Source organism: Paramisgurnus dabryanus, chromosome 1 (assembly GCF_030506205.2).
Source record: "Paramisgurnus dabryanus chromosome 1, PD_genome_1.1, whole genome shotgun sequence".
NCBI lineage: Eukaryota > Metazoa > Chordata > Actinopteri > Cypriniformes > Cobitidae > Paramisgurnus > Paramisgurnus dabryanus.
Window position 1 is genome coordinate 59,569,316 of NC_133337.1, and position 23,780 is coordinate 59,593,095.

The 23,780-nt window shown below is 37.7% G+C and overlaps 1 protein-coding gene across 1 annotated transcript in view; it reads left to right on the forward strand.

Moving 5' to 3' along the window:
* grid1b (glutamate receptor, ionotropic, delta 1b) overlaps positions 1-23,780 on the forward strand; it is a 414,521-nt gene that overhangs the window by 246,362 nt on the left and 144,379 nt on the right. Inside the window, 1 exon segment of the mRNA XM_065242651.2 lies at positions 14,044-14,249. Coding sequence (XP_065098723.1) covers positions 14,044-14,249 — 206 coding nt within the window.

Here is a 23,780-nt window from a genome sequence, read left to right on the forward strand (position 1 = left end):
TGGTTTGGTCCACTGCCCACGCCCCTTTTACCTCACCACCACACATTCCGGTGGTAGAGAAGTGTACGGAGCCGACGCGTTAATAAGCTATATACAATACAACGTTTCCCATCACTTATCAGTTTATCCTCATATGTTTTAAAACTGGACTATTTTGACATATAAACATGAACATATTTCGTTTTCTGAGAACAGAAGCAGATAAACGATCAAGAAAACATTTTTATGCATTCATGCAGAGGTGAGGCAGAGCTGAAAGTAACAAATTACATTTACTCACCTTGCTGTAACTGAGTTTTTTGTGTACTTTTACTTTGAGTAGTTTTTAAAATCTGTACTTTACTTTTACTTAAGTATGTTTAAAGTATTGTTGGTTACTTCGCTACATGTTAAATCATATCCGTTACTGAGTAAAAATAAATAAAAAAGTAAGGTGATAAAGACGCGCCACGGTCGGATGATTGATTGATGGGCGGGGGAACGCGCAAAAAGAACCATGGAGAGGGACGAGACAGGCGCAGGCTAATGCAGACCCTCAATTCAATTCTTACGAAAGAAACCCCTGGCCATTGACGCAAAGCGATTGTTTCATTCAGGTAGGGTTCATGCTCTTGAGTACGGAGTTTGAGAATTGCCGACCGTGTTTAACCGCTAATTTGCACGATGCATTTTTAATACATGCGCATTATCTTCCGAGGTCTAGCAGCTTCGCGTCAAGTCAAACAACTTGAGAACGTCCTCGAGAATGCGCAGATCATTAGACATTGCAGAGAGAGAGAGAGCGCGAGAGAGATAGATTGAAAGACATCAGGTACACAGGTCTGGGAGCTAATAAACGTGTAAAGGATGTATAGTGTATAGCCATGGCACTCATCTCATTATATGTTCATTTATGTATATAGTTTAATAACAATGTATGTTACCAGCAATACATCAATTACAACCTTCATATAATGATTGTATTTACTAGCTGCTGACCTCATATTATTTTTGCTTCAAAAGTGCATAACTCACCTGTAAAAATCATTAAATAATTCCATAAATGTTTCTTAGTTATAAAAAGCTTTTTATTTTATTAACATTTGTTATTGCACTTTAATTGTAGAGATGTTTACAATTAAAAACATAGTTTGAGATGTATATATCCTTCCTTTGTGAACTATACTAGAAACCTCTCCCCGCTGTAAAAAAGTAACTCTTAAAATTAAAATGACTTTTTACTTGAGTAGATTTTTAGACCAGTAACTTTACTTTTACTTAAGTAAAATATTATTAAAGTAACTTTACTATTACTTAAGTAGAAAATTGTATTACTCTTTTCACCTCTGCATTCATATGTATTAAAATTAAATTTGCGTCCGTTCATAGAGAAAGAGAAACGTTTTCTATCTGTACCAATTTCCTTGCAAGTACAATTTTGCCTGTATTATTGGTGTCCCCTTCAAAAATTGTTCTTGAAAAATTTTATGTTTATTGTCCCCCCCAACATTTAGATGAGATTTTCGCCCCTGCTTGCATCATGTAACTGTAAATGTAGTTTGCTAAAGATGCTTTTTGACCAAACATTTCAGGCTTTTACAGCTTCTTTATGTCACTTTGGTCCCATTAGTCCCTAAAGTTTTCACTCTAAAATGATTTTGACAAAACTGAAGCCCCATCAAGTCTGTTCCAAGTGGTTTCCATCCGATAAAATGTCATCCTGCATCATTATTTAATCTTTTATGATGCTGACACCGTTGATGTTTCACAGAATATGAAGTACAAAAGATTTTCGATATATGAAAAGATGTTTTTACACCAAAAAATTACGTTTTTTTGACAAGAATGTAAGAACGAAATGAAGACAAAAATCATTAGGGCAGTTACTCTAGAGCAGCCTTACTGATGGGGGAATAATGAAATATTGGAAAAGCCATCAGTGATTGTGCATCATGTGATATACAGTAGAGCAGGAGGGGGCAAAAGAGTGTTGTGCCATATATATAGTTTATGTTATAGAGTTTTTGTTACTATACATAAGAAAACAGATGTTTTCACTTGTACGCATGATTTGTCGATGTCACCCCAGGCGAACAGCAATACGCTTTTAACAATTAAAGTGCTGCAAAGGGTTCTGATAATGAAAAACAAAAATTTTTGGTGCCTTAAAGGTTTAGGGGTGGTGCCTAGTATTGCTTTATTTCTATTATTTGTACTCTATTCACATTGTACACATTCAGACATATAATAATTATGCATTTCTGTGAGAGCATGCTCCGTGATCCAACAAAATTCACCTTAATTAAGGGCAACATGTACGTGAAGCTTTTTATTTGGGGCCGGCTGTTACAAGAGAGGCCCTTCTCTATATTTAATTGCTAGATTTATAATAGAGGACTTGTGACGCATTGCTGAGTGCATAGAAAAACTGAGATCTTTCACATCTTTATCCACCCATCCAGTGAATGCTCAATGACTGTTGATGCTTCAGTAATGAGACACTGCTTAAGGCTGCTGCCTGTGCTTCTGTGTTATTACCAGCTTTGTAATGCAACTTGCCTCCCAATCAAACCCTGAGCACCGACTGAATAATTAGCTGGAGAAGTGTAACCAGATATTTGGTGGTGATGTTATTGATGTATTTGTGTGTGTATCCATGCATTTGCTTATTAGTGGAGTGCATTTGCAAAATCTTTGCAAATCTTAGAGAGTCTGGCTTGTAACTTGAGAGTTGCTGGTTCGAGTCACACAGCCAACAGGTTGTGACTGAGGTGCTCTTGAGCAAGGCACCATAACCCCAATTGTTCCTCAGCCACTGGATGGATAGCTGCCCACTGCTCTGTGTGTGTTCAAGACTTGCAGTGTGTGTTCACTACTCACTGGGATGGGTTAAACTTGGCACATGTTGAGTTTGCGTTCCATACTCGACAAACATGGCACTTTTTTTACATGCACTCTTAAGGGGATCGCACACCGGCCGTGACGCACCGTTCTAAAAATAACGAACACATTGTTTTCTATGAGTATACACACACCGGCGCCGCCCAGCTGTGACTCAGGAAGTTGCTCAAATCCCTGTCGCGCCACACAGCGCCACTCACATAGTTTAACATTAAATAACATCATATATGTCCCAAATCATTAACGATTAACATTGGCTGCTAATGTATATTTTGCATTTTGAAGTAGACGCTATCTGACGAAGCTCGCGCTATTTAATGTGCACTTCCGGTTTACAATACCTCCGAGTTGTCCTAGACGCGACTCGACGCGGTGCGACGCTGAGCTGACGCGGTAGAGTTGGCAAAAACGCGCTATTCACACGTAGTTGGATGCTTGAACATTTGAGTTCACTTGCTTCATTTGCACGTGAAATTCGAGTCATTGATTCACGCAGAAATTTACGTCATGGGAGGGGCTTCTGCAACTCCGCTCGCTTCCTGTAATCATGTCACTACTACAGCAAGGTCCTGATTCGTTAACGCGGCGCGAATATCCGCTGAAGTTCAGTTTTTTCAACTTGTGCGTTTCCCACTGTAATGCTCAATTTGCGCGGAACCCTTACCGCATGTACCACGCCACAGGATAATAATCTGCGTGTAATCGCGTCTTTGCATTGACTTAACATGTGAATCACCTGCGCTTACCGCCTCTACCGCAGCTGGTGTAAATGCAGCATTATGCAGGGTTCACACCAGACGCGGTAGAGGCGGCAAGCGCGAGTGATTTACATGTTAAGTCAATGCAAAGACACGACTTGGCATACTGCTATGCAGTGCGCGTGAATGGCGCATTCCGCGCGAATTGATTGTTTCAGCGAACAATCGCGTGAGTCAAAAAGTCTGAATTTTGGCAGATTTACGCGCTGCGTTAACTAATCAAGAACTTGCTGTAGTAGTGACGTGATTACAGGAAGCGAGCGGAGTCTCAGCGAAGTCGCTGAAGCCCTTCCCATGATGTCAATTTCTGCGTGAATGTCACAAATGACTAGAATTTCACGCACGAAAGAAGTGAGTAAACTCAAATGTTCAAGCGTCCAACTACGTGCAAATAGCGCATTTTCGCCCCCTCTACCACAGCTGGTGTGAATACATCCATTACGCCGATTATGCTTAATAAAGTGATAACATGTGGGGTCATGCAATCGTGTAAAACAGTTTCTTTTCATCTGGGAAAGCCTATAAATGCTGTAAGCAAAAACCAATCGGCACAGGTAGTTGTTTGCTCATTACCCCAATTTCGCGTGGCATGTAAACAACTTAACCGGCTTTCTCCAGGTTTTGTCCATGTGTGCATGTCTCCGCGTGTGAAAGATAAATGTGAAATGCGTAAGCGCAAAGTAACGCATAAAAGTCTCCCCTCGACTAAAGCAGTTGGCAGAGAAACTGTTAAAATTGAAGCTTGTGTTACATTTACAGGTTCTGCACACACAAGAAGAGATACAACAGTACAGCTTAAGACAGATATGCCGTTGGCTTGTTATGAAGTATAGGTGGTGACGTCACTGCCTGTGAGAAACCTGACAATTCTCCAAGTCCCATATAAATGCAGTTGTCTGCATAGCCGACTTATTGATTTGCATGTAAACGCATGAAAACAGTTTTCTACAATAAGCAGATTTTTGATAGTTATCCCCTTATTCTGTGCATTTAAACACACTCATTGTGTGTTGTTTTAACCTAAAATGCTTAGTTGTTTAAATATAAACATTTTCCACAATTGTTTGACCCTGATTTTCTTTAGTGTATTTAGACAGGATGAAAACAATATGATTAACACATGTAGCGACCTGTAACAGTTCATGTTGTTGTCACATGTTGTTGTCACAACCCATTTAGGGATTGCTTTATCTGAAATACAATGAACCACAATAATTATCATGGCAAGTTCCCTAAAGGGACTTTGTGAACAGGCTATGAGAGCCATTTCTAAAAATCTGAATGTCATGGAAACTTGTGGGTCGGCTCTTTTCAGTCACCTAGCAACTACCCTGGTGACCCCACACAACATCCTCACATCATGGAGGTGAGCTTTTAATGGGTAGATACCTCACATTTAAAAAAAATTAGCTGTGAGGGTGATTCTTCCCTTTATTTCAGTTATCTATTAAAAACACGTTTGTCTTTTTTCTTACTGCTGTGTCTGATTTTTCAGAGAGTAACGGCCCAGAAGGATACTGCCCAGTAGGATACTGTTAGCTTTAGGGAAAGGGCATCTGAGACCTGTGCATGGAAAGCCTCTTTCTCCTCAGAGTGAGTCAACGCCGCACTGCATCTTAAGCAGGAAATATCTGCAGGGCCATGCCGTAATGAAACAAGGTGCCAACAGAACGTCATTGTTCGGTTTTAAAGGGCACCACTGAAGCTCCAGACATCAGAGAGAACAGAAATAGATTTTAGTGCCGTCTCCTTCAAACTGACGTCGCTAAAGTGCAAAGCTCAAGACGGATACAAAAGCCCCAGTGCAGAGCCGCCTGTGGGAGGTTTAGCCGTGGATGGTTTGCTCTCTTAAGGGTCTTTTCGGAGAGGTGGCCCCAGGGGTCAGTAAAGTTTTTGTAGGCGATGAGAAACCCTTACAGAGCAACACTGGGAATATACAGAGCACTGACACATAAATCCGCTTAATCCTATTACGCATGACTGTTCCTCTCAGGCTGGTCACGTTTGATGTGTCACCTAGATATCCTGTAGGTATGCAGAGACCCTTGGTGAGGAGAATGCACACACTGCACTTAAGTCTTATTCACCTTAGCAATGCCTCTTCAGTATGATTTTAGCATTGCTATGATAGGGCGTGCATCATAAAATTCATACAGTTTCTCATGATCTTAATCCACCATGTTACCACTAGATTTCTTGTTTTTTTGCAACGGTAAAATACAGGAGATTTGTATGTGGTATTAAAAAAAAAACATTTTGAACAATGGCAGAAATCTACAGGATCTCATAAACTAAATGAAATCCTAACTTTTAATTTTAATTTACTGACTTTAAGACTTCAGAATTCTGAAATAGTTCAAGATGTGTTAATTTGACAAGTTTATATACAAATTGTTCTTGTAGTTTTTGTTTGTAAAGAAAGCAAAAATAAACAAAATATGAATGATGATTAAATCTTTGCTAAAACATATATATATATATATATATATATATTACACTTAGCCTACTTGAGATTTGTGCATATTCATTCATCCAAGATGACTTGGGCTTATAGACCCTTTTACAGTTGGTAAACATTGTGACGTATTTGTGTGGGCGGGGCTTAGCTGGAGGCAGAAAGAGCCGCAGAGGCTATGTTGACAAGCTTAAACTAGCACGTTTTAGGAGGGATTTATTAAACATGGATGCAGAAGAAGTTTCGAATCTGTCCGAATATGTACAGTCACTGATTCTGCGGGCCCGTGACAGCTATTTTTGTAAATTAATTCTCATGATTTTGGATATTTCCTAGACAACATATGAATTACTTTCGGGTGGTTTCGGGAATTTTGTCAAGGCTTATTCTTATTGTTTAATGTAACCTATCATTGGGCTAACTATTATTAGCAATTAAGATTATTTTAAGAGATCATTCAAACGATGGCACACACATCTATCGCTGTATGTTTGTTTAACATTTAAGCTAAACAATAGCGCGGTTGGTGACTTTTCGCCTATAAAACAGAAACATGCTGATTTGTACTAGATAACCAACACACCAGTACATATGCATAGATTATATTACCTGATACACAAGCATTATTTATGATCGTCTCCGTCCAGTCTGTACGCTGTATTGCATTCAACCACAATTGTCTTCTTGATTTCTGTGAAGGAATTTCTGCCGTGATCCGGTAAAACTTTAGTTTTGAACCAAAAGTGCTGTTCCTTCTATTCTGGCAGCCAAAAACACATCAAGATGAAATTTTAAAGTCAAAACCTCAAACTTTTAGCGCGCCGGCTATGAGTTCCTACTTATTTTTTGCCTCCAGCTAGAGTGGTGACATCACAGTGACGTGGGCGATAAAGGGGTCTATTGGGATAAGCAGCTAAGAAACTGTTTAAAATGTGTCCCAAATTTTCAGGAAAGGGTGGCTACTCTGAGCATGCCTAAATAAATAAAAAATGTTTAGGAAACAAATTACAAGTTTATTATTTTTCTAAAATAAATAATATCATTAACATGTCATTTATTATTTACCTACATTTTAAAGATTTCGAAAGTTAAATAATGTAGACGTGTTTATATGTAAGATTTTACAGTTGTACAGTTGAAAAAGCTAAATATATAAAAATAATAGGGTTAGCTTCCTCGCCGTCTGCATTTATCCACCTATAATAGCTGCCTAATTTCCCATAGCTCTGCCCCTCTACCTTAGAGTAGATCTGTTTACTTCATAAAAATTTCACAGCTATGTGCCCAACCGCATACTCGTTCACCTAATTAGATATAATACTTGAAACTAATAAGGATCATCTGTTTCCTCATTAAGATTCAACATCTTCATCTTGTAATACAGCATTTTCGTCCATTCCCCATGAACGGACAGATGTTGCACTGGCTGGGCAAACCTCTAAGCATGCCTCAATGACATCACAGACAGACAGATGACATCACAGCGAGTCTACACGTGTCCCCCAGAATGCCCTCTCTCGGCCAGATGGTCCTGACAGCTTGTTCGACACAGGAATACACGTCTCTACAATTCAAACTCAAGCCATGCTTTAGTGCATAAACACAGGCACGCAGCTTTTTCTTAACTGTCATACTGCAAGCTGAACACTAAGTACTGTTATCACCGTACAATTGTATAATTCATAACTCAAATATTTTAAAATGAAGTGAGAACCGTCAATGTTCATTTGAAGAAATGTCAATCTGTCATCTGGAATGAGAATAACAATTATGGGCTTAATTACTGCTCTGAACAGAATTTGTTAAGCATTTTGATACAGAAACGCGTGTTGGGTAAACATTGCTTTTATAATTGAAACAGATTTCTTATTGAGGAATAAGTAGCAATCATCTGTTATTCACCTGCATGAATTTGAATCCACTGGAAATTTCTGAACAGAACTTTTTTAAAATCACCACATTACAATAAGAAATATTACATAATACATAACGCTAATAAACTAAAAGAACACCTGTTTGCGATTTGATGTCAGTTAGTTGCTCATTTATATTTCAGGGGATTGGATATTTAAAAACTGAGCTTTGGGTGGCACATTGATGAGGTGTCCACCCAAATATTTTTTGTGGGAAAGGAGAAGAAATCACCCATTCGTGCCAGTTCCGCCGGACACGTCCCGAACATGTTTTCGGGTTCGTTCTCCGGAAGTCGCGTTGGTCGATCCCTTTAAACCCTGGTTAATAAAGCAATAAACCCCGAGAAGCAGTGGGTTACCAGTGCATTTTATAACAGCTAAGGGGCGTTGTTAGGCACGACGCGAAGCGGAGTGCCTAAACCCCCTTAGCTGTTATAAAATGCACTGGTAACCCAACGCTTCGAGGGGTTTATTGCGTTTATAAAACGGTTACTTCATATGCATAACGTTAGCGGGATTTTATAAAATAAAACCCAAAAAAGTTGTAATTATATTAGTACAAATATTACTCTTCCGCCAAACAAAGTAGTTCCTCAGAATCAAGTGTGACTGAAAAAGAGCGCAGTTCCCAACCAACACAGACACAGCAAAGACACAATGAAAATATGATTTAAGACTGTGGTGTTTATTTTATAAATCACCATTCATCTAATTTATACATTAACATTTATATCGTGCAACTGTTGAAGTGATGATCAAATATGCTTGGAAGCATGCTGAACTCTTTCCCCGTCAGCGTTTTTTTTTTTTAAGTTGCCATAGTTTAATGCCTTCCAAAAAATTATCTTCTTTATATAAACATAAAATATCAAATGAAAGAACAGACCATCCGCTTTGAAACAAAAACAAACAAAAAAAACATTTAATCCTACCTTCATTTGATCTCTTATCACCTCTCAAATTTTTTTATTAAAAGCGGAGATAATTCCATTTTTGTGAAGAACTTTAGTAAGAGATCAGATTCAGACGGAGCCATGAACAGTACTACACGGTGTTTTCAGTGAATGCGTCAGTGTTTAAGTTGGGTAAGATCGCCACCCAGTGGATAATAGCGGACATGTGAACTTGAGTTATAAAATCCTCAGACAACGTTTTCTCTTTATCGACGAGATGACTCAACAATATTTATTGACATTCATCTGGATATCGCCATTAATAGTGCAATTGTAGACAAATTAAAAATATGATTTAAGACTGTGGTGTTTATTTTCATAAATCAATACGCAGTCAGTGGCGCAGTGATACTTATGTAATGTGGTCTGAACCGTGAGGTTACCGGTGTATTTTATCACGGCTTAGAACGCGTTTCAACCAATCAGAATGAAGAACCAGAACTGCCCGTTTTATAATATTAATTTGATTATATTTCTGTACCCAAATACTACTGTTAAACCTTACTTCATTTGTAACTTTGATCTTTTCTATTTTATATGCATATATTTTTTTCTTATTTTATTTTTAACCAACCCCTTTTTTTGCTAATCTGAAAATGATTCAATCCATGACTCAATAAAACAAAAAAACAAAAATTTTATGTAATCCGTTTAACCACTACTACTTGTAAAAGTATGTACTTTGAGAGTAGGCATTGAGGTCCACCCTATTTCACCAAGGTCCACTCAGTTTAAAATATCTGCCCTCACCACTGCTGTTACGTCAAGATAGAACCTCAGCCTAAATGCTAGCATATAGCATTAAATAGCATATAGTGCTCACTCAGCAGTCACAACTTTTGACTTTTGTTTTTAGCTTTGTAATAACATCACAACTGTAACATCACATTCTGTGTTATGTTGAGATTTGCCTGTTTTTTGCATGCACACGGTTTACAAAAAAATTAGGAAACAATCGTGTTTGAGGGTTACGATATGTCATTACCACAGAACTCTTATTTTTTGTCTATGCCTAGGTAAATACAGTTTTACACTTACGGCACCTTTAAGATATATTTGTGTAAATCAGTATGATTGTCCTCTGAATCTTTCTTTTCTACAGTAACTGTGGCATAGGTGGTTAAAGATTTTCTTATGAAGAATGTGAGTTGAATGAAATAGTATGGTTGTTTGGCTTGTATTGGATTATATGGTTAAACTTTGCACTCGTTGCATTCTCCTACTTAGAGTATTGATCCAGTGTCTCCCGGGCGATTGAATTGCTTTTTTGATTAATCTTATCCTCAGTGTCATCAATTTGCACCATATGTGGGCCGTGTGACATCGAGTGCAGTAATGTATGACATGTTAAACTGCTCGTGTATACTGTACATTCTTATTTTTACTATTCATATTTTCGAATCTAGTCTGTATGACACAGTGCTTTCAAATTATAAGCATTATATTTAAAGGCACAATGTGCAATTTTCAACTCTTAGAGGTCGCCATACAAAAACAATGGTGTAGCTTGATTTGAAGGAGCAGGGAATGATTGAAGTTGTAGTCTTCACCTCCATTGTGACTGGATATCAGTCTGCCTGGAAGATGTTAACTAAATTGTTTAACCCTTATGTTATAACATAATCCAACAGAGTGGCTTTATAGAAAAATATGCTACTATTCTACTTCTGCAGGCAGCGCGGCGCAGATCAATCGGCGACATCTTTTAAGAGCAACTCAATACTGCTTTTGTGCTCTCGCAATATTATGATGTCATACGCCGATAATGTGGACGTGACGCCAGCCGGATATAAGTATATGTGAACAAAATAACACTTTGCTCATATTTTACTGTATAAAAAATTGTATGCAAATATCATAGATATTTTACCTTTAATAAATCAGTCTAGGTGATTCTTTCGAATGATCAGTTCAGTGTAGACCAAAGTGTAGCAAAATATTCAAAACCCAGTCTGAGATCAACATCTGTTGATGTTGTTCAGTTTGTTGCAGGCTTTATGCATTTCATTAAAGTCATGTTGTACAACTGACAAGCAGCAATAGTAAAGGACAGTGAAAATTGTGCAGTTAAATTATACGCTTTCATCTGTTGTTTTAAATAAGCCACTTATTTGTCATATGGGCAGGTGTTTTATTCGTTGTAATGATTGGTTTGGAGGAGAGATGTGTATGTGTCATATGCACTTCAGCTGACTTTCTCTCGTGTTTCTCTTAATGCCTCTCCTTGTGTCAGCCATATTTTCTCTGCCAGTCCCACAGTTCTACTACAATTCTGATACCAACCTGTTGGTGTGTGTGTATGTGTGACTGTAGGATTACTCATAATGACTCCCATTGCCCAGCACACAATTGCAAAATTGCAAAATGTTTTTCTTATTTCTGGTCAAATTGTATGAGGAAAGCAAAGGAATTACATGGGAATGGAGGGCATCATCTGACTCATCTCCCCTAAGAGCATTCCACTGGGACCAAACACATTTTCTGGGGTGTTTTCGGTGCCTCTGCTCTTTTATGATCTCTTATGCTGTTCATTATGATTTCCCATAAGTGCATTTGTTAATTTTCATTGGGATTTCAACAGCTGGTACTGAAGCTTAGAGCTAAAGCAGCCAACACACTGTCTCACCTGTCAACCCAACTTCTCTGTTTGCGAATATGGCTGTGTTCAATGTAATGAATACACGGAAGCCATCAGTTTCTGCTGTAGACAGAACTGCAGACTGCACAGGTATAAACATTTTAGATGCTGTCCATATGGTAGGCTGGACTATTTGGATGTAAAAATGTAAACTTTTATTCATTTGTTTGTAATCTTGTGAAGGGATTTTTTCATATCGCTGCAATGTACTTATTTATCTAAATTTAAAAGGAATAGTTGGAAAAAAAATTACAAGTCTATACAGTTAAAAGTTAAAAAGCACAATAAATGTGTCCTAAATGTAGTTCACACTGCTATATTATACTACTGCATAGGCATAATGGCAAACATAATTGGTTCTCTTGTGTCCTTTATTCAAATTGGCAAAACAATTACTATTTGTAAACAAATTATTTTGTGACATTTACTTTTTTAGGTCTCAGACTTTTCTTCACACAAAACTATTGTATGGTGTTGAAGACTAAAATACAGCAAACATCCAAGTGGACAATTTTTTTTTTGCTTTTAAGAGAGGTGCTTTTTAAGAAAGTGCTTACGTTCAGTGAAAGTAAACAATCTTTGCATCTTTGAAAAAAGCTTGGAATGACAGAAAAGTATGTAAATTATGGCATGATTGAAATATCATTATTTTAATGCATTTGTTTTAAAAAACAAAAGTTAATTCTAATAAGAGCTTATTATATTAAAATGCCATTAAGGATTTGATCCACAGACATTTCTTATCCCTGATGTACTCTAGTATTTCAAAAAAATTGCTAAACTTTTTGGGCTGAGAGATACTGATGTTAAAAATAAAGACACTTTAGGGTTGTGTAGATCAATTTGAAATCTCAGCTTTCAAGTTTTGTTCTTTATAGAAAAAGTGGCAATCATCTGATATGAGAACAATAACAACTGACAAATGACATACAATTAAAGCACAAAAAAAATTGCAGACAGAAACATAATTATTAAATTATTTCTTACAAGGCCATTTGCTATGTCATAAAAATTGGAATACAATCAATCTATATTATAAATGCATTTTAAAATGCTTATACAGTTTTAACGAATGCACGTGCGTTGTCGCGGTTACGAGTCTGGATGGAACTGGCAAAATTTTTTGCAGTTTGTCTTGTAATAGCAAAATAAACTTTAACACAGCTGGTTCCAAACAAAACTAAACAAGTTGGTTTAGTTTTGTGTCCCAAATGTTCCAAATTTCCCAAAAATAAAAAACAAATGCTTAAACGGATAATTCACCCAAAAATGAAAATTCATCATTTATCAATCATTTCAATTTCATATTCATGTTGTTTTAAACCTGTGTGTTTTAACACAAAATAAGATATTTTGATAAATGATGGTAAGCAAACAGCTGATTGTAACCATTAACTTCCATAGTAGGAAAAACAAATACGATGGAATTCAATGGGTACCACCAGCTGTGTGCTTTCTATCATTTATCAAAATATATTCTTCTTCATTTATCACAATACTTCCATATTTGTTTTCCTACTATGGAAGTCAATGGTTACAGCAGCTTACAGTGCTTACTATCATTTATCAAAATATCTTCTTTTGTGTTCGTCAAAATACAGATGAGGGTGAGTAAAATTGACAGAATTTAAATTTTTTGGATGATATGAGTATAGCCACAATATTCAATAATACAACTTTGAGTGTCATTCCAGTTCTTCTTTTGTGCAATTTTGCAGCTAGTTTAGCCTGTCACTCATTTATTTCAATAAAAGCTTTTATTTCTGTCTGTCAATTAGTTGCTACTGAGAGGGCGTGATGGGCAATTTGCTTCCCAGAGTGAGACACAATAGGCAGCCACGTGGCATTCAGACACTTCCTGAAACACCAGAGCTACTGCAGGACAGAATATATCTAAATTACTAACCCATCATAGATCATCTGAGATCTCACTCATTAAAGTGAACTCTCAAGAGGTCAATATACTGTATTTTGTTTGAATTGTAAAGTAGCGTCAAATTTCCAAATAGTTTGAAACCTTAGAACAGAGACAAATGGAGGCAGACTGGGTTTGTTGTGAATATTTTAGGGTTATGATTTCGATACAGTTAGGTCCAATAGCACTGATGCCTGTCTGAATGGCCAGGAACCTTGGATTGTTTGATGCCTATCAAAACTTCACTGCCTGTATTATCAAAACAAATGCCTGGTCATTTGGGTTTGTGCTTTACAACATCATGAAAATAAATACTTTCCTATATGTTCCTGGTCCAAGCTCCCATTATGTTGAGACTACTAGTGCTCGGCTGGCCTAGATCTCATCTAAGCACAATTAAAGCACTGCCAATTTAAGCATGGACTAACGTCACAACCCTCTTGGTCTCAATCCATATGCATCAGATATAAGGATTTGAACATTATTGATCAGATTAGTTTGGTATGTGATCCCATTTTTCCTGTGTTACAGATATCCGTGGTCTCCAGGGCTTTCTCGACCAGACATCCCGGCAGGGTCTCGATGTGTCACTACAGCGCGTGGACAGGAACATCAGCGGTGTGTTTTCCAGTTTGTTCACCTCTATGCGCACAGAGGAGCTCAACCGTTACAGAGACACGCTCAGAAGAGCTATCCTGCTGCTCAGCCCGCGTGGAGCCCAGGTCTTCATCCACCAGGTGTGTGCTATGATCTCATATTGTCGGACACATGAGCGGGGTAAGACAAGCCAGCTCGTATATTTAGATAACCATGCACGTTTTTTGTTACAGTACGTGACCATCAGTCAACATCCTTAGAGCAAGTTGGTTGGCATGTTGAAAAAATGTTTGTTACAATTTGTAATGTGTCAAATCAGCAAATTTAACCAGACAGCAATGGTGTCAGAGGTTTTTCAATGATATTGGGCACTGATGTTGGGCTCATTTCTTTGTGGAGCTCATTTTGCAACAGAACTTCTGTAACAACGTTTAAAGCACACAATTCACTCAAATGTTATTGTATGGCAGAGAAAATAGTGCAATAGCCAAATTTGTTAATCAGAAGAGAGTGCTTAACAGTATATATACACTCAAAGTAATTTAAGCAATTTTGAGCATGGTTGGTGCCAGACGGGCCGGTCTGAGTATTTCACAATCTGCTCAGTTACTGGGATTTTAACGCACAACCATTTCTAGGGTTTACAAAGAATGGTGTGAAAAGGGAAAAACATCCAGTATACGTCAGTCCTGTGGGCGAAAATGCCTTGTTGATGCTAGAGGTCATAGGGCCGACTGATTCAAACTAATAGAAGAGCAACTTTGACTGAAATAACCACTCTTTACAACCGAGGTATGCAGCAAAGCATTTGTGAAGCCACAACATGCACAACCTTGAGGTGGATGAGCTACAACAGCAGAAGAACCCACCGGGTTCCACTCATCTCCACAACAAATAGGAAAAAGAGGCTATAATTTGCACGAGCTCACCAAAATTGGACAGTTGAAGACTGGGAAAATGTTGCATGGTCTAATGAGTCTCGATTTCTGTTGAGACATTCAGATGGTAGAGTCAGAATTTGGCGTAAACAGAATTAGAACATGGATCCATCATGCCTTGTTACCACTGTGCATGCTGCTGGTGGTGGTGTAATGGTGTGGGGGATGTTTTCTTGGCACACTTTAGACCCCTTAGTGCCAATTGGGCATCATTAAAATGCCACAGCCTACCTGGGGCATTGTTTCTGACCATGTCCATCCCTTTATGACCACCATGTACCCATCCTCTGATGGCTACTTCCATCAGGATAATGCACCATGTCACAAAGCTCGAATCATTTTAAATTGGTTTCTTGAACATGACAATGAGTTCACTGTACTAAAATGGCCCCCACAGTCACCAGATCTCAACCCAGTAGAGCATCTTTGGGATGTGGTGGAACGGGAGCTTTGTGCCCTGGATGTGTATCCCACAAATCTCCATCAACTGCAAGATGCTACCCTATCAATATGGGCCAACATTTCTAAAGAATGCTTTCAGCACCTTGTTGAATCAATGGCACTTATAATTAAGCAGTTCTGAAAGCGAAAGGGGGTCAAACACAGTATTGGTATGGTGTTGCTAATAATCCTTTACAGTAGGCGAGTGTACATTAGTAATGTAAATGAGCTAAAGATTAATCCTGAATTTGACACCTGGTATGTTTTTCTGCAGACTTATAAAAATATGCATTGCATGTAAGGTAGGTGTATTAGTATTCAATCTACAATTGTATTAAAAATGCAATTTGTTCTTGGCCAACTTAAATGAACATTGCCTAATCCAAACTTTTTGGAATGAGGCACCCTTGTGTAGGGTGCGTCCCTTTCCCCCCTCCTCAAAGAAAATTTGTAACATTAAACAATATCAAACTTAGAATCTGAATTAGACAAAATATACAATTATACAGTGTAGTATTGTTGGACCGTACCCTGTTTTTCTGAGGTTTAATTGCACAGAATTTATGATTAATTAATCTATTTTATAAAACGTCTCCCCAGTTTAGTAAATGACTAAAGGGTTAACAAAGTTTAAGTCAGTATATGCCCACACAAAACATGTCACTTTTGTTGCACCCTTTTATGACACCTGAACAAATGAGCTGACAAGCAGTCCCAGCTTCGCTGTCATAAAAATCAAGATTTTTACCTCGACTGATCTGAGGTCAGGCACATCAGTTAACATCACACATTGATTCTAACAAGCCCTGTGTGATCTTTTCCCCTCCGCTGTATGGGAATCAGAGTCACTCACGCTGGCAGGAAGCCCAGTGCAGCTGCGAGCGAGAGCGTTTTGTTGCCATGCATATGGATGTATTAGCAGATGGTCAATTGTCTACGGTTTCTGCTGCTGATGGGACCTCCGCAGACATACAGTGTAAGAAACTCCATTAGAATTTGATGCTCTGCCCCTATGACTGTGAAGATGAAAGAAATACAACGAAAGTGAAAATTAGTTACAGATGTGATTAATGTTGACCTATTGTGCTGACACGTTGATCCATTATGATCCAATGAGTGCTGGCTGTATGGACAAAAACACATCTCAACTGAAGAATGTGTAGAATGAATGAATATGTGAATTTATTTTGGATATTGCTGTGTTTTGGTAGGAAAAGTAAAGTGACTGATGGATACTCATGGACTGTTATAGTTTTAGCCGTATAAAACAAGTACTGCAGGTTTGAAGTAGCATTATACTGAAAATCCCAATACCAGCAGTATTTGATGGTGCTACTTTTAGCTTTTTTTTGCAGTGTGCTCTAGCCGAGTCAGCTGTCATGTTCTTCTGTCAGCCATGACAGGTCGATGCTTCCAAGCACCTGCTGCACAGATGCCACTTGAGGTCTTTCCTGAAGAGATGTTTTGGCTCTTCTGCTAATAACTTACTACTATGGCTTAACGCATGACGGCAGCTTCATCTCAAGACAAATAACAGCTCAAAGATCACCAAGATTACTGATCCACTGGACGTCGCTGGGATAAGCTCTTATAATAACACTTCACATCAGGATGTCTGGATACTGGTCATAGATAATGAAAAAAGTGTAAACCTGCTGTTTTTTCCTACAGTACAGAATACTGATTTTCTTTTTTTTTCTTTTGTTCACGGAAAGCCAATGGATTATTTGAAACATTAAATCAATGGCAGAGGGAATGTCAGGCTATCATGTTATATTAATCAACGTGATCTCATAAAAATATTATTAGTATAAATAGTAGGGGTGGAACGGTACACACAAGTCCCGGTTCGGTTCCTACCTCGGTTCAGACGTCACGGTTCGGTTCATTTTTCGGTACAAAGGAGGGAAAGCAAAACAAAAATGCAGAAAGCTAATTTTTTTAGTACTTAAGATCATCTTAAAAACATAGGTGTCCTTATCTGTGTTATTATGAGATGTCATGAATATGAACTGAAAGGCATTTAAAGGGACACTTCACCCATTTGCATTAAACTTTGTATGGTTAGAACCCCAGTCATGTTTTTGAATGGTCATGCATCATTTCCTCAGTTTCCACTGAGACAGGAGAAATACAGATTTCAGTGTTGCACTTCCTTCTTTCAATGATGTAAAAATCATCATTTTGCATCATTGAAAGAAGGAAGTCCAATATCTTTGTTGAGACTACAAACACTCCTTATCTCGGTCAAATGGGTACCAAATTCGAAATGTATGTTACATTTCGACTACAAATATGACAAACTTTCAATAAAGATTAATGTTTCTACGGGTGAAATGTTCCTTTAACATACTATCTCGTTTAACAAAAATGTATAAACTTGTACTAATCTTTCATACAAAGATTTCAATGTATTAAAAGTTACCTAAATACATTTTTAAATTTTTAAAGCACTTTTATTTAATATTAAATGTACTAAAGAACAAAAAAATGTAGGCTTGTAGGATGCATTAACAGGTGTGTACGACTTCATGAGGCACTGCAAGAAACTACAAGTGGATGATGTCAGAGTAACGCGAGAGCGATTTGAAATCAGCATCCTCCGCAAGATTTCTCGTGGTACTCTGACGATGATGGCACTGCGTAAAGTTGAGCACACTTAAAAAACTTAAAGCAGCTGAACTCGACAGTACTGCCCTGTGTATGCATGCGCTTCGTCCATTAATTGTATATTAGCAGGACAATTTATCTCCTACTTCTCAGTGTGAGAAATACAAGGTGTGGCGTGTGAGCGTGTGAACTGACTGAAATGCGTGTGTCTCATGGTGAATGCGTGAGACTTGACAGCCCTGATTAGATGTACTTCCACTCACATACCTAACAACTGCTGAACAACGCCGACACACAGTCCTCGTCTTTTCCACCACTCTCTTGCCTGTACTACTGTAACTGACTGAAAAGTGAAGTTTTGCCAAACTTGCGATCTTAAAGAGGCCGGCGGATCCTCACCACCATTTGCCATACTCGCTGTCGCTGCTCACTCACTCACTAGACCGTCAATCTGACAAAAAACTGCAGAGTGCCAGAGAATGAAGACGGGTTCTGATAGAGCGCATACATAGGCGGAGCTCGGCTAGATTGGCGCCAATCAGAGCTTCAGAGCTAAAGCGGGGCTACAGATTAGCTGTCCCTAAAGAACCCGCGGATCTAACAGTATTTCCGCATTACATTAATTATTTTGCACGCAAGTTTTTTTTATTTTCATACCGTGTATTCTCCGTTTAAATTCATGCACCGAACCGTGACCCCCGTACCGATTCGGTTCGAAACGAATACATGTACCGTTCCACCCCTAATAAATAGTATAATACATTTACTTACATTTTCATACATACACTGTAAAAAATACTTTGCTGCCTTAAAATTTTTTGTTAAATCAACTTAGATTTACAAGTCATGTCAACAGAGATGAGTTGTCTCAACGTATAAAATATAGTTGAGAAAAGTCAACTTAATTTTATAAGTTATAACAACTCACCTGTAGTTATAACAACTCATCATTAACTAATATTTACTTAGTTTCCAAATACACAAGAGGCATTTTCTCCTATTCAACAATAATTACAGCCAAAACTCAGCCCTTTATCCAGCGATTATGATTCCAGTTCTCAGGAGCGACCATAAATGTCAAATCTCACGTTCGTTGTGAATTCAAATTCAAATATTGGGCCTCAAAAAGCTTTACAACTCATTGCTTTATGGCACTGATATCAAACGCTCATTGGCTAATATAAAAAGAACACACTTTTGTTAAATTTTTTTTTATATTCCAAGGGTTTGGTTTAGGTTAGGTTAAGGATAGGGTTAGAATGGTAACATTATTAATGGTTTTGTAGCTGTAAAATGTAATAATGCTACGATTAAATGCTACAAATCCATCCAACATCTACATTAACTCATCAATTAAGAGAGAACGCTTCCCTGCCAATGACGAGTTTTTTGGCAATCTGTAATGCCACTATTATCCACCAGGTGGCGCTCTTAACCAACTTATAAAACCCGGAAGTATTCCACCAAACAGTTCAAACTCCATCTATATTTGATTATCGCTTTTATTCTGATCTCTAACAAAAGTCCTTTACACAAATGCAATTATCTCAGCTTTTTGCTCAAAATGTTGTATTTTTGAAGAAACCTACCCATAATTGAGAGGTGATAAAAAGAAAACAAATAAAGGTAAGATGAAACGTTATTTTTTGTTTGAAAGCAGAGGTTTTTTTTTCCATTTGCTAAAGAAGAAAATTTCCTGGAAGGCATTAAACTTTGTGAAAATCATAAAAAATGCTGGCAACTTTAAAAAAAAAATGTTGGCGTTGAAAGAGTTAAACGTACAAAAATATTCTTTGTGTTTTTGAAAGTTATGTATTACTACTACGTAGTAACAGGCAGATCAGGGTGGTTATTAGCATGTAACAGTATGACAAAAACTACACACCACATAACAAAATTAAATATTCTGGATAAAATACTTAAATGCTTTATAGCTTTTAAAGTTAAGTTTGCCATTCCATACTACAAAACCCTACCAGGTGAAAAAGAAGTACACTTCCATAGGAAAATGTATGAAGGTACCACTTGTAGTACACTTGAACCCATCTTTTATGAAAGTTGGGTTCAAATACAGAGATAGTATGTTAAAAGCACATTTTAGTTCATATTCATGGTGTCTAAAAATTGCACAAATAAGTACTTAACTAATAACACACGGTAACCCGGTAACAGATACAGTTTACACAAAAAAAATTATAAAAATATAAATATGTCTTAACATATATGACATTATATTTACAAATAATTAAACCATTACAATAAGTAGGTTATCTTAAAATAAATATGTTTTCCTTTGCGGAAGGTCTGCATTCTTTACAAATGAGCAAATTACATTTTTAAATCAATATTTAATGTTCCTTGCGTTAGTTATGGGGTCAATAGCCGTGTAATAAGCAAGATAATGTACAGGTAGCTGGTTGTTAGGTAACACTTTATAAAAATGGTTCATTAGTAAACATTAGTTAATGTATTAACTAACATGAACAAACCATGACCAATACATTTGTTACAGTATTTATTAATCTTTGTTAATGTTAGTTAATAGAAATAAAGCTGTTCATTGTTTGTTCATGTTATTTCACAGTGCATTAACTAACGTTAACCAAATTTTAATAAAGTATTAGTAATTGTTGAAATTAACATTAATAAAGATTAATAAATGCTGTATAAGTGCAGTTCATCATTAGTTCATGTTAACTAATGTAGTTAACTAATGTTAACTAATGAACATTATTGTAAAGTGTTACCGTTGTTATCGAGAAATTCGGTGTGTATTCAGTGTGATCACACTGTCAGGGCGTGTTTCTTATTTATGGTGTCTAAAACAGAGCTTACATTTTGGTGGTTCACATAAGCAGGTACGTTCCAGGATCGACATTTGATAGCAACCAATCTTACTGTAATTTTAGGCTTTGAAATAAGATGGTTGGTGGTAAAAATTCCAGCAACATGTAAATCATGACGGCCCTTATGTTCTGCTGTTCTGTCTCGTGTCGCCTCTGTCTTGAGCATTGTGTAAAGTTGTTTTGTGGTCTGTCATTTTCCACCATGTTATTTTTAGAGGCAGAGAACAGGTTGATGGCAATGGTTTAAATGACTGGTGCTGCACACAGGGGGTGTAATTTGTGGGACTGCATTTTTGAAGAATCTGTGCTGTCCATTGGAGAGTTGTTATATGGATTCCTGCTGATGAAACCATGACACCCTTATTGTTGACATCTCTCTTTCGTTCAGTCTTTTATTTAACTCTGTCCTAAATCTCCCTCATACATTGTTTCGGCAACATTCACAGGGTGCTCGTCATTGACAAGGCAATTCCAGAATGCTTTAAACCAAGCACTTTAAAAGCAATTGTACAAGATGCTAGACAGAGTTAAGCCAAATGTCATTCAAAACTATAAAATACAGTAATAATAAAACAATTTAATGGTTGTTTTCAACAACATGCTAGAATAGAGTGGTAGGGTAAAGCACACTTCTCAGATATACTGTACATACACAGAAAAGATATACTGTAGAGGAAGTGCGCTTTATCCTCCCGCTCTATAGGTGTCACTGAGAGGCTGGTACGCCAACCACCACAAAATACCATAATGCTGCGTTTACACCAGCCGCGGTAGAGGCTTGAAGTGCGAGTGATTTCAATGTCATTGTAAAGACACGTTGACACGCGTCTGGAGGTCTCACGCCGCGGATGAGGTGTTTGGCACGATTCTGCCTCATTTGCGTGTCTTGAGCGCCTGGCGCGGTACGCGCGAAATGAGCTTTTTGTGCATTTTGCGTTTGACGCGAATTTGTGGCTGACGTCAGATTTAAATTTTTTTAACTTTGGCGGAATCTCGCGCTGTGTTAACCAATCAGGAGCCTGCTTGCTGCTGTGACTGCAGCCCCGCCCGGAGTCAGTCATTCAACCTGAAGACTTGATATTGTCCGTAAGCAGTCACCCAGAGCTATACGACACAAGTTCTTATTTCTATAGAGACAAGAATAAAAAGGACCTCGCTTAGAAGAGTGTCAATGAGGACATTGGTTAACCTGGTAAGTTGTAATACACATTTCACTTTTGAGTCACATGACGTTTATCAACCCGCGCCGTTTATTTTCCCCCTATAGTAAGGCTACCAAATTCAAACCGGTAACTCTCTCGATAAATGCACAATCAACATCAGCCATCCTGCAAACTCAACACTTAACAGTTTTTTTCAACCAAGTTTCAAAGGACTCTAAATGATCCCAAACGAGGCAAACGTTTGGGATCATTTAGAGTCCTTTGAAACTCCGTTGAAAAAAACTGTTAAGTGTTGAGTTAAGTATTAAATGTTGGGCTCTATTAAAGTCCATTAAAATGAGAAAAATCCTGCAATGTTTTCCTCAAAAAACATAATTTCTTATCGACTGAACAAAGAAAAACATCAACATTTTGGATGACATGGTGGTGAGTAAATTATCTGGATTTTTCTTTTAAAGCTATGGTCTACGATTTCAAAGATTGTTCATTATAAATAACCTTGTTTAGATGCTGGTTATGGTTCTACAGTAAAATCCTAACAATATGAAGAGAAAAAAGAATGAAAAAAATCCATTCACTCTATTGGGTGTACAGCGGCAGAGAACTTGACCAATGTAAGCTGTCCGGCCGGGAAGCTTACATTGGTCGACTACTCTCATCCAATCCCCGCTCCACTTGAAACTCCACCTTGCGCTCGCGTCTCCACCCCACCCCGCCCGCGACATGAAATTTCTGACAGTGCATGGTAGCTAGCAAAGTAGCAACAGCTCACAAATGGAGAAAAAACAAACCGACAGCAGCAAGCAGCCCCTGCTTGGAAGAAAGAGAAAGTCTGTATAAGAAAGAGCAGAGATATAAACAGAGACTCAAACGCCGGACTCAAAGTCGAATTAATATAGGGTCCGCCATTTACCGTTGGAGGAAGCTTCAGGGAGATATGGGACTGAAAACTGACGTTGACAAGGCAGACTTTTTGTTGAGCAGGTACGCATTTATTTATACTTTTATGGTGTGCGGTGTTACATAAATATCTTAATATCAGTCTGAAAGTAAATAACGTCAATCATTCATAATTGTAAGTGTTCCTTCCGTCAAGGCTTTATGTGTTTACTGCTCTGTAAATCTCTGTTCCGATGCTTACTACCGGTGAGCACAGCTTGACTGAGTGACGTTGTTCATGTCGTTTCCCGGTGGGAGGGATCAGGTAGCACAGAGGGGCGGGATGAGTTTTTTAAAACTTACTAACCGTCTCAGGCTTTCTGGACCGATTTCCAATATCGTAGACTACAGCTTTAAGAAAATGGAATATTCCTTTAACCCTACCAGTATCTCAACTTTGTTAGGCAATACAAAAATCCCTTGAGAGTTTCACACAACAAATATTTACATTGAATTGAAATGTATATTTTCACGAATATTGGAAACATCTGTGAGACACAAGTGTTATGTTTATCTGTGTTTTATGACATTGCGAGACATTTCCAATGAACAAACTTTGAAAGTGAACTCATAGATATTTCTGCCTGAGCGTGTAGGAAGCTTTTAACAATATGCAGGATCTAATGATTGATATAAAAGGATCTAAATTAACTTTTTTGATCACCAGCCAATCAGCATTTCCACTAGCCACATTTTTCCGGTGAAAAAGAGAAATTATGAATGCATTTGATAAT